We start from the raw sequence: 12,894 nt of genomic DNA, 5'->3' as shown, positions 1-12,894 counted from the left end.
AATTAAATGTAAATAGAAAAAAATCCCATTGACTCTTAATGTATTAATTTCTCCATCTGGCTGTACATTGTAAGTTAAAGAATAAAGAAAGCATTTGGTGTGGCCACTCAAGCCTTTTCTCCATTCTTCCCTCTCCATCTGAATGAACACTCCTAGCATGGATACAGAGCTCACACCTCCGCCATCAACACTGTGTCCAATCACCTTTCATCCCCCGCCTCATTTGCACTGAGCCAGCCAATCCACGCAGAGTACTGACAAATACATCGCTGCCAGTTAATTACATGGCAAGAACAAACATGACTGGCATTTAATGAGGAACACGTCCAGTGATAACAGAATAATTACCAAAACATTTCTTTTTTCCTCTTTTATCGCTTATTTTCTCCAATATCCTTTTCTGCAATGCAGAGACCCAGACAGACAGCCCCATAGAGGTTCTGATGCAAACAATATTATGTAGAAAACTAATAATGTTTGTTTTGTTGTAATTAAGCGGTTTGTTTTACTACAACCAGATATGGTGCAAACAATTCTGTGTATATTGTTTTCAAAATTTAAAGTGGGGAAAAATAGAATGAAACCATGAAATGAACCTCTAATCTAAATGACACTCAGTCACAGTCTCTGCCTCATTCCTGCATTCTTGAGCGATTCCCAAACTCTGGCTTACCGCTCAGTACCAGAGAGGTACGTGACCAGAAGAGGATATTTTGGTGCAGTGGGTCTGGTGGCCTTCGTAGCTCACAAAGGCTGCTCTATTTCCCAGACTCTCCCTCTCTATAGAGATGACCACTGAATGCCCTCTGGACATACTGGACTTGAATATTGTGGCACACAGCCCATAGCAGACAGAGAGAGAGAGAGAGAGAGAGAGACAGAGAGACAGAGAGAGAGAGAGAAAACAGGCACTAGTGACGTCCTTGGGGTGCGATGGAGAAAGGGATAGAGAGATGGTTCTTGAAAATATTTTGATTACAGCTTGCTGCAGAACTGTAGAGGACAGGTGCACTTTAACATCTTATACAATGAATCACCGAACAACTGATCTTTAGCAAGCATGGAACACACACAGAGGCAGTCTCAGCATCCAGCAAATCAGAGTGCACCCACCTACCCACTCAAATAAACACACAACCCAGTGAAGCTACTCACACTTGTGTGTGTATGAAAGCTTTCTATCGAATCTTAAGATGCAGACACGAAGACAAGTGGCACGTAATGTATTGACCAGTAAGGGTAATAATAGAAGCATAAACATAAAGAAAATTGTGATATTTTTTTCCTTCATCTTGACTGACAGAAATCATACAAATTTATTTGAGAGAATTCAAAAGGACTAAGCTTTTTTTTTTTTTTACCTTTAAACCTATATACCTTAAAAATTTTCATATGGCACTTTGAACTACAAAGCAATCTATCCGACGAGGAGCAAGAAAATATATTTTTTAAAACATGACATTCGAGAAGAACAGATAAAAGGCTTCAACAGCTCCAGAGCTGTAAATGTCAACTGCAATCCTGCTGCAAGAACACCGCCTTAGAGCAAAGCCTAAACCATAAGTCTCTCAGAAATTTTCTTTTATAAGCGTCTGCTTTGTGTGTCATTTACTGTTGTGAGGCAACCAAAAATAACAAACACATAGATCACGCCAGACACACACCTGAATGGCAGTTGCATCTGGCATACTGAGACGCCTCACAAATAACTGGCTCTGTCCACTGTGGCTGGTGACGTAGCCCGAGCCCCAGGTGCCACTGTGCGGCCGTCCAGTGTTGTAGAACATAAAAGTGTCACTTCCTGACGTGGCGGTCAGGCATGTCTTGTAACAGTATGTTTTTGTCAAAGACCCATTTCCCCGCACTTCAATATAATGCGGTTCCACTTTGAGATCACGGCGCAGGGCCATATTGTTGTTTGGTTGCCCTCCTCCTCCTCCTCCTCCTCCTCCTCCTGCTCCACCAGCACCTCCGCCAGCACCTCCACTTGCAGCTCTTCCTCCACCACCCGCTGAAGTGCCCCCCTCTGGAACATTCTTCTTGGATACACAACATGGGGAGCAGGAGCCAGGTTGGGTGCAGTAGGCGTGGCAACGCACAATTGCCAGCACAAAGACGGTGACCAGGAACACAAAGGTTGTGGCGCTCAGTGCAATGATGAGGTAGAGGGTGACATTGGAAAACATCAGGGGACTGTTGGGCCTGATGATGCGTTTGGGGTCAGGGGCCAACTTCGGTGGCAACTCCAACACATGCACATAAATGGTGGTGGTGGAGGAGAGTGGCGGTACGCCGTTATCGTACACCAGCACTGTCAAAACAAAGGAGGTGGAGTTGTCCTCGATGACACGTCTTGTGGTGCGGATCTCACCTGTGTGTTCATGCACCTTGAACAGGTCAAGGTCTGAGTTTGTCTGCTCTAGGGAATAGAGAAGCCAAGCATTCTGCCCTGCATCCCCATCCCACGCTGTCACCTTGCTCACCAACACTCCTGCTTCAGCGTTTTTCATCAGCGTCTCTGTGGTGCGGCTCCCATTGGCAGGAGGGTAGACTATCCTGGGCGCATGGTCATTCTGATCCATAATGTAAACATACACTGTGGCCACACGGCTGAGGGGAGGCACACCATTGTCCTGGGCTTTCACCTGAAAGTGAAACTCTCTCAACTTCTCAAAGTCGAAGGCTCGCAGGGCATAGGCCTCACCTGTATTAGGTTTGATGCTGACATAGCTGGCTACAGGGATGCCATGGTTGTTGTCATTGAGGACAGTATAGGTGATGCGTGCATTTTCTGCAGCATCGGCGTCTGTGGCCTTAACAACACACAGCGGTGCACCTGGAGCATTATTCTCTGTGATATAAACGGTGTATGATGTCTGCTCAAAACGAGGTGGGTTGTCATTCACGTCTGCAACGGCCACCTTAAAGGTCATTTGAGATGACAGGGGTGGGGTGCCTCCATCCACAGCGTTGACTGTGACATTGTAGGATGAGATGGTTTCCCGGTCCAGGAAAGCGGATGTGACGATAGTATAGTGATTCCGGAAGGACTTGATCTTAAAAGGCAAATGAGGCATGATCTCCAAGGTAACTTGTTTATTTGGTCCAGAGTCACGGTCATTCACACTGATCAATGCTACAACCGTGTCAGCCCGGGCATCCTCGCGTACAGGGCTGGAGAGTGAAGACAGTACAATCTCTGGAATGTTGTCATTGACATCCAAAACTTCTACAACTACTTTACAGTGTACTGCCACAGGAGCTGGCCCCTTGTCCATAGCCTGTATGTACATTTCATATGAGTTTGTCTCCTCGTAGTCTATATTGTTCTTCACTCTTATTTCCCCTGTGTCTGTGTCCATGGAAAACATCTGTCTGACTCTTTCTGGCGTGTAACTGCTGAAAGAGTAAAAAACGTCCCCATTTGAGCCCTCATCCGGGTCTGTTGCATTTAACTTGATCACAAGTGCGCCCTTTGGAGAGTTCTCAGATAGTTTTACTTTGTACACGGAGCTGTCAAATGCCGGCACATTGTCGTTGGCATCAAGGATAAGAACATTGATTTTGGCCGTGCCAGTCCGTTGTGGGGTGCCACCATCCATTGCTGTCAGGATGAGCTGATGAGAGGGCATCTGCTCGCGGTCAAAGGGCTTTTTGAGAATGAGCTCGATGTGCTTAGTATTGGAAAAAGGTTTAACAGAGTCCAGGGTGAGGTGGTCGCTTGGGCTGAGGCGGTACTGCTTCACAGAATTGGAGCCATCATCTGCATCCTGAGCTCCCTCAATATGGAACCGCGACCCGGTGAGAGCGGACTCCGACACCTCCAGCTGATATTCATCTCGAGGGAACTGTGGCGCATTATCGTTCACGTCCAGAATCTCCACCTCCACGTTGTGCTCCTCCAGCGGATTCTCCAATACCACCTCCAGGTTGCGTGAACAGGTGCCACTGAATTCACAAATCGTCTCTCGGTCAATGCGGTCACTCACCACCAACTTCCCGGTTTTGTGGTTTATGGTGAAGTATCTCCGGCCACTGTCCGACGTGATTCGGATTCTTCGGGTGGAAAGTTTTCTCAGGTCTAGACCCAAATCTCGGACAATGTCACCGACCATGGCCCCGTTCTCCAGCTCCTCCGGAATGGAGTATCGGATTTGTGCATTTGTAAGGCCACCGACTACGAAAATAACCAAATATAAAGAAAAAGGCACATTCTCCTTTACATTGTAACAGCATCGCGCCGTCACAGCCATCGCAGGCAGGCAGAATTTGCAGACGGATTTGAGAAATCTTTCCGCCTTTTCAGCTTGCTGTGCGTCCCCACCCGCCTCATTAAAAACGAGGGAATAGTCCGTGCATAACCCCGACTACGTGCAGGACGACCACCGCATCCTCTCTAGTGCCTGTTTAAAGGGATTTTTCCCATGTGCATCCATGTTTTCCTTTGTCTAGGTGCTGTTTTTATATTTCTCTATCCTCTTGGCGAGGCTGACTTTCACTGATACTGCCTATGGGTCTCCCTCTCCCTCTCTCTCCCTCTCCCTGCGATGTGGTGATGGTGTCTGTGGGCAAAAGGGGAGGGGGAGCCACTCGCTCAAACGATGCTGGCTGCATTTCAGCACCTCCGATAAAATGATCGAGCACAATCTAATAAAAATAAAAACCCAAAGGACGAAAATACTTCGAAGTTTTATCTGTTCACAAATCTGGACGCCGAACATGGAGAAGTCGGTGTCATCTGCACACTGTTTTCGGTTAAATGAATTCGACACAATCGTTTTTCCTCTTTTTGTCAGTGCCACCGCCCTTTTCATTGTGCGCCGGGAAACTGATTTGTGAACCAGCCTGGCGATTAGACTTCCTCACTGATGCAAACCCTCAATTACCCAGAGATCCTCTAGCCACACTGAAAATCAGATTTCCAAAACATGCAAGATTATATTCTAAAAATGAAAAGAAACGGATAAATAAATAAATAAGACAAATGTAGGGGGAAAGGGTCCGTGCGAATTGGTTTTAGTGCAGCAACTCTCAGTAATGTTCAGCACATATGACTTTGAATTTGATTTGCCAATTTAAAGAATGGGTTTTATTATAAATGGCAGTAAACAAGAGGAAGTTAAAGGTGAATTGTGCAGCCGTGTTAGGGGTGCATATGAGGGGGTCTCTCCCTGGTTTTAAAAACACAACCATCAGACCAATAGTACGGGGTGGGGGGGGGCGGGTCTGGCTGTTTCACCTTGTGTCTTTTCGCGAGTGAAGCGCTGGGACACGGGGGACTTGTGTCAGCACCAACAACACTTTATGTTTCTTCATGATATCGCTTTTCCCCACAGTGACAGCTGACGATGTATTGCACTAACGCCGCTATAGGACGTGGCTGCTGCAGAGCCCTTTGCGGCACAGCTTCAGTCCCACTTAAAACACAGAGCCCATAATGTCACGAGGATATTCACCAATGACGACGCTAACCGGGTCACAGACATGCTCCAGCTGTGTCCCCTTTCGCGCATCTGGCAAAAATACAACGCTGGCCCTATCCTGGCAGGCAATAGCACAAGTTAACTGCACCGACACCAACATTTAAAAGTAACCACATCACATATCTGCACATATAAACAGTTTCCCTATAGATCTGTAATCAATAACTTCACATATTATTACGCACATTATCCTACGGCTGTAAATCACATCACCAATCCACACTGTTTCAGTCTCAGGTGACAACACACACATTATGAGATCCCACTTTTCCACCCAAGACGTTTTGACGCTGCAAAGTGCAGACGGTCTGAAGAGCGCATGTGTGGGGTAGCAGGTGGTAATATTGACACCCAAATCATCTCTGGCTCAGGCTGCCCTCTAATTACTCCGGCATCAGAACCCATGTACCTCAATTAAATTGGATTCAAGCTAATTGAATGAGACCTTACTCTCAATCTAGTAAGTAAGTAAACACGAGAGAGAGAAAATTGACACTAATGCACAAATTTCGACAATATTAAATTTTATCTGGACAGTGGAGCCGGGGAAAAACATTGAAGTTGAAATACTTGAAATTAAGTGCTCGCGGTTTGACTTAAATATGTTTTTAATAGCAACTAAGAATATAAATAATTAGTCCTACGAACAACATCGTATCTGCATCCAGCAGGTACAGACATCAAAGCTGCGTCGCTGTGATCCATCGCCGCCCTTTAAACAAAGTTATATGCTGTGAGGAAGTGGCCTCGTGAGACCCTGAGCTTTCTTGATTCACCCCGGCCACTGGGCCATGATGAGCGCCCACGTAATCTTTTTCCTCTCCTGGTGCGCTGCCACTCTCACCCACGCCCGGTCTGCCCACGGCGATGACAGCGCTTGGCATCCCGGGAGACGAGGAGAAGACAGTGACTCAGTCGGATGCAGCTTGTGGATGGGTAGATACAGAGGGACTCTTCACACTCCGAGGCGGCGAGGAGGAGGTGGCGAAATGGGGAGTTGGTGAAGCAGCCAAATGTCCGTTGAAGGAAGGCAAATAATTAGCTACGTACAAAAATCCCTTTTACATACTGAGTGTTCATAAAAAATACTCAATTTGTGCTATAGCTCATTTCTAACGTTACAAGTATAATAATATTTAAATGTGCACGTTATAAAATGATGTGTATTGCAAATTAATTCTGTGTGATAAAAATATTTGTTTTTGCCTTTATTTGCAGTGCCTCTGCAAAACCTTTGTAAAGGTAAATATATTTGACATCTCTCCGTTATTGTCCCACTGAGCACCGGTGATAACACAGTTTCTTTCAACCGGACTACCAGTCTCTGATGGTCTGCATGTGCGGTCTGCCACAATAACCGTGACATTTAGCAGATTTTCCCGGTGGGGCGTGTGGACCTCCGTGTTTGGCAATGACACAAAATGGAAACAGGCGACGTTTGTGTCGTAAATAACAAACACAGAGTTACACCTGATCTTTGCACCTGCCCCGCCTCATCACCGTTATTCCACCTGCAGACAGACGCTTGTTACGCATCAACAAACACGGATTTCAAAGAGGTAATTGGCTAATTGGTGTTTTTTTTTTTTTAACTGAATCTTTCCTAAAAAAAAAAACCAAAAAAACCCACACACACAAGCTGTCAGAGCTTCCTCCCCCCTCCTCATCAGTTACTTTACCTGACCTTGAAAAGTTTTTAATGTACTATTAACCCCCTTTTAATTCCTCTATATTCTCACTTTCCCCAATCACCTCTGGCCTAATCTCTCCACTCTACTCAGATATCTGCTGTTCCAACTGAGGCTAGGCTCAGGGGCATACTGTGGTTTTAAGTGGAAACACAACACATGCGAAACACACACAAGCCTTTTGATGACTGAAAAAAAAGGGGAAGACAATGGCTTTACACAGGTAGATCTGTAATAGATGTGGGAAATAGATATAATTTAAATTTTAAAAACCCTAACCCTCTTTGTTCATTCTCTCTGCCAGAATATTAACACCCCCCATTTCATCAATTATGCAAGATGGCCATCATATTAATAACATTCTCTACACTAAGACTCAACCTCATTAATACTATGAGCGGCCACTCTAAAAGCCATTTATATTTCTTCCCCAAAGAGTCTGTTATCTAGAATCCCCCTATTTTCAATGAGTCAGATGACAGCAGAGATCCATAGAGGAACGGGTCACAGCTGAGTTATCATGAAGCAGGACTCCTTACATCGCTCTCTCAGTCAACACATATACAAACAGAGGCTGTCATGCAAACTTAAAGGGCATTTGTGCCTGTGGGTATGCATGCTCTCTCACACACATATTCAGTGTAAAACTCAACTATGAAAACACAAATGCTATCCAAGTACAACATTATTTTGTCTGAATGAATGTTAGAACATATTTTGCTGTTGTGGCCGGGAACAGCCATCAAGGGCTTTGATAAGCAGATGTACTGACTGCAGGGAATAGAAGCATGCAGGTCCTTAGAGGTTATACTGATTACACCTACTGGTTCACAGGTAATGTTCAGATTGTATGCCTTATTTTAACACAGAGGGAGAGGGGGAAAAAAAGATCATCATTTGCTGACCTGAACTTTAAATGTATTTCTAGTGAAAACCTCATAAAGCGTTGGTTTTGTGCCACTTTGTTCAGGGGACAGCAGTCATATTGTATTATGGATTACATTGGTACAGGTAAATTATTAAAGGCACAAATAATATTCTTATTTTTCTTCATGCTTGTTCAAAGATAAGGAGAGTGAGAAAAACAGAATAGAAAATTTGAGGAAATATCTGCAGGATGTTGTGTAGGTGGGCGGCAGCGTCTGTGGTGTAAGGAAATGTGCTTTCAGATTTAGTTAATTAAAAAAGATGCACTAAAATAAGGAAACTATCTAAACAGCCATTTTCTTGGAGGAGATAGACACAGCATCCTAAATGAATATCTCTTCTGTTAGCTCTTCTGCTGAAAACCAAAATATAAAATATGTTTCACAACATTATCTTTAGCCTAAGTCCCTCAATCACTGTATATTAGTTATGCCTTCATAAAAGAGAGAAAGGTTAAAAGTCAATCTTGCACTGCAAATTTAAACCTACTGTGTGTGGGGGAGAGGCAGGCTGAGCAAGAGGGAAGAGAGGTGAGAGAGACAGTGAAATTGGTCCCTCTGTTGGATCACATTGGTAGTACAAGGGTTGGACATGTGATCATCACCCCACTGCCCATCTGCACCGACTTTTTCATTAAGCCTAAGCACTAAAACATAATCCCAGCCATGAGTGTGTGCGTGAGAGAGAGAGAGACAGAGAGAGAGAGGGACAAGGGGGAAGAGAGAAGAAGGGCACAGACATCAGACTGCAGTGGCAGTCATTTTCTCTCTCATTTTCAATACAGTGACCGCAATGGATAAAGCAAGATATAAGGCAAGGCACCCTCCAGAGGTGAGATGAGAAAGAGCAGAATAAAGCGTATTGATGGTAGAATCTACAGCACCATAGCCTGTAAACAGTACAGGGGCAAGTCATATGTGTCATCAAAGCAGTAACCATGAATTTAACAAAAATATATTGCATACACATCACAACCACTTGCAAAATGCTGTACATAGAACAAAGCCAGCTGCACGCATGCATTTAGGCTATCATTTAACCTGGCCAAAATGACAGACAAGGTACAACAATCTGCTTCAGTTTTGCTGTCACTCACTTTATCTGCATCACTCTTTCAAATCAAAAACACTTGTGAAATACAGAACTCAAAATACAGGCTTATAAACTGTAGCAAAAGAAGACACTATGACAGACAACACTACGCTACACTATGACAAAGCTGTGTTCTCATACCTTCTTCTCAACATACTTATCTCGGTGCACAAGAACTTTCCCATTTTTAATTCTCTGAAACAAAAGTCCCTTGATAAACACAATCCTTTTACTCAGGTGGACAGAGTAAGCGGGTGGAGGAGGCATTCTCTGGGTATGTTTGTTCGTGCTGATCCCTTGTGTACCTTGCTTTCAAAAATAAAGGGCATGAGAGAACTAAAAGCAGCACAAATCCCCCCCTCCTGAGGCCCTGCAAGGGTTAAACAGTTCCTTGGTTGTCCTGGTTCAGGCTATGCATAAATCAAACAGATTCTTGTTGTGGCGCTGAACAAAGCTATCTGGAAAAGCAGGCAGGCTTTGGATACTTCCCTCTTAGGATGCCCTGGCTTTGTATCGTTGGTGGATGGGAGAGGATGGAACCCGTGGTTCTGAGCATGACAAAGCTAATCTAATGACCGCAACAACATCCTGATGCTACTAAGAGGGAGCACGGATGGAGGACGGGTTGGTGGAAGTAGGGGAGAAGGGGAGGGGTGGTGATAAGTTCTTCCTTTTATCTGTGACCAATTGTAAGCCTGTGATGTTCTCACTCAGCTGCAGGGCATGTATTTAATGTGTTTTTTGTCCATCTCATCCTCAGAAGCTCCAGTTTTCTCACTATCTCACGCTCAAGGCTTGAGTGTGTGCTGCTATATTTGTGACTTCCTCTAAAACCCTCTCCCTTTTAAGAACCGATACTCTAATCTCACACACTTTTCCCTCGCTTGCTCACTTTCTATACCCTTCGTCTGACTTGGCATTTCTGCTCCAGATGCTGTACATCTATGGTTGGCATCTTTCTCTTTGTCTCTCTCTCTGCATCTCTCCTGCCTCCTATTGTGTCCACCCTGCTTCCTTCCTGCTTGCCTCGATACAACACATGCTAGGATGGATGTCTGGGTGGGGGCGGGTACATACTGGCAGCTCCCTGGAAACAGACTAGTTCATCATTTCATTAAGGCTCAGACCAGTCTCCATGGTAACCACAGATAGCAGCGCTAACCTCACTCACACAAAGGACACACCCTTGTAAAGGAGAAAAACAGGAAGTGCCACAAAAGGCGTGTGTGACAGACAGGGAGATAAATAAAGAAGAAAAAATAAATTTTCTCTTAAATACTCTGCTGTTCTGTTGGCTTGTTATAAAACTGGTGATGTAAGGACATTTCTACATCATGTTTTTTTGTCCATCTGCTGAACCCATCTGTCTAATCCACCAATATGACTTAGGTGAATGTCTCTACTGCAACCTATGAAGTGAACCACTTAGCCCCATGCCTCAACCAGGATAATGTAGTGCAGAATCAATAATTTAGTGCATTTTGCAGCACAGGGGGAGGCAGAGTTTGAAGCTTTTATGAGATGCACACTCTAAACCCATGTCGTCATCGTATGCATACTGCCACAAAGCTATAGCTCTCCCAATAGATGTTCAATGTGTATATATTATAACTACTATCATCGTGGTTGTAGAAAACATCCACAGGAAGCAAGGTCTGCTGTAAACAAGCACAACATTGCGGCTCTTTAGAAAACGCACTGTAACACATCAGACCGACACAGACACACGATGTTCTGATGGTTACATGGGTAAAAGCCTCTCCTCCTCATCCGTCCCGGCCCTTTGCCCCTCCCAGCCGGTTTGGCTGTGATTGACACTGGGTGCTGTCGGCCCCGCCCAGCCGCAGAGCTCAGAGCTGAGCCGAGCGGAGCTGATACCTCGATCGGTGCTGAAACTCCCTCCTGCTGCTGATGCTGCTGCAGCGAGTAGCGGAAAATTACCTGCCCCTCCCCCCTCTCTCCTTCACTCACATTCACAGAGAGCTGCAGCATACAGAACATATACTAAACCACTTTTACGCAGAGACTACTCCAGGCATTGTTTCGGGAAGCACAGTATGGGGAGCTTGTGCATGCAACACTGACTGCATAGCAAAAAGAGCTCAAAAAGAGAGTTCATTCAGGTGGCGCATGTAGCGCGCTGCCATCTTTAAATCACACGCTGACCCACTTATAAGCTTCACACAGCCCACACGCTTCGCCTGCAATATGCAGAGCGCAAAAAAAGCCCTTCCAGTCTCTTCACACTGAACCAACCAAACGAACGAAGTAATGACGGATCAGCCATGCTTGTTTGTGCTGTACCACTCCCTGAAATGAGGTCACTTCGTCTGAGTGACTCAAAGCATCATAGGCCCATCACGGCAACGTGTACAGTGAGTTTCACTGACAACATCTCATCACATTCCTCCAGATATGAACAATAAATACATTATTAAAAACGCATTCAAATAAAAGATTGATTTAACCATTGGCAAATGTAATCAAAACAGAATACACATGGGTACTTGTTCAGGGTTGCCTGTACTAAACACACATTAGGGATGTTAATGAACATATATTAGATCGTGTTTGCAGTGATCTAACGCTGGTAGCACACGTCTGCAGAGATGGACGTTAATTCCCTGTTAGTTCTCTCAGCTGCTCCCCTTCTCAGGGAGTGCTGGTGAAAGAGGGGGAGGGGAAAGAGGTCTGGCAGCATGGTGGAGGAGGAGGAAGAGAAAAAGGAACAGGCTTGAAATGAATAACACCATGTATATGGCTTGAAATAAGGACAGAAAGCAGACAGAAGTAAGAAAAATAAAAAATAAATAAGGAACTACAGTATAAAAATATAACTGGCAATACACAGAGTCTTGAAATGCAGTTTTTAACAGCTATAATGTATGTATGGTGTAATCGGTTGAAAATATAGTCCTATATCATACAGACAAATGGATAAATAACAAAAATAAATATGTAATTAATTGCCCTGGTGGAGTGCAAAGATATCATGAGTGCAAGAAGTAAAGAATCAAAATCAAAAACAGAGATAGTGATGTGTGACGACAATGCTGATGGAAATATCCCAAGAGGAACAAATTCAATGGTAGCCTATGAGTAGAACAAATATTAAGAAGGCAATATAAAAAAAAAGACAGAAAGACAGATTATTTCAGATTAGAAAGTGTTTTTTAAGGCTAAAGAGATACAGTACCAAGCCTGTGTGGATGAAATACCTCACATGCCTATGATTCACCCTTAAAGGTGTTTTCACTTGTTTTGCTTCTTTCCTGTAAAGATGATGTGGCTTGTTCGACATATCCATCATTTCCCTGTTGTACAAACCACAACTTTATCATTCTAAAAGGCCCTTTTTTCATAGTAGGCAGTTCGACAAGAACAGAGTAGGAAAAGCAAAGATGTGAACAGTACATTTAATGATAGCTGAATTCCATTTATCTGCTTCACTTCCACGTTTCTGGTATTGTGAATTTCAGCTCACAAGGACTCTTGAACAGAACAGAGTAATCATCAATTAGTGACACCAGTGCTTTTCTTACTGTGAAAAGTCAAAATGTCTGCTGTGGAAAAAGGTCTGCGAATGACTTTGGTCATCTCACATGATTTCCAGTATAACTTTAACCTGACAACATGTGAAGAACACAATTAACTGCATGCACACATGCAGAAAGCAATGACCAGAAACCATTTTATAACAGAGT

General features: G+C 44.2%; 1 protein-coding gene across 3 annotated transcripts in view; it reads right to left on the bottom strand.

The window, feature by feature from the left end:
- LOC139207417 (protocadherin alpha-C2-like) overlaps positions 1–12,894 on the bottom strand; it is an 89,410-nt gene that overhangs the window by 18,063 nt on the left and 58,453 nt on the right. Inside the window, exon 1 of one of the 3 annotated variants that reach the window (XM_070837133.1) lies at positions 1,665–4,253. The exons of the other annotated variants lie outside the window; for them this stretch is intronic. Coding sequence (XP_070693234.1) covers positions 1,665–4,253 — 2,589 coding nt within the window. Of the gene's footprint in view, positions 1–1,664; positions 4,254–12,894 lie in introns of those variants that run through there. 3 annotated transcript variants of the gene reach the window in all.

The sequence above is a fragment of the Pempheris klunzingeri genome, chromosome 9 (assembly GCF_042242105.1).
Source record: "Pempheris klunzingeri isolate RE-2024b chromosome 9, fPemKlu1.hap1, whole genome shotgun sequence".
Taxonomy (NCBI): Eukaryota; Metazoa; Chordata; class Actinopteri; order Acropomatiformes; family Pempheridae; genus Pempheris; species Pempheris klunzingeri.
The sequence above is the reverse complement of the archived record's forward strand: the minus strand, read 5'-3'. Positions and strand labels throughout refer to the sequence as shown.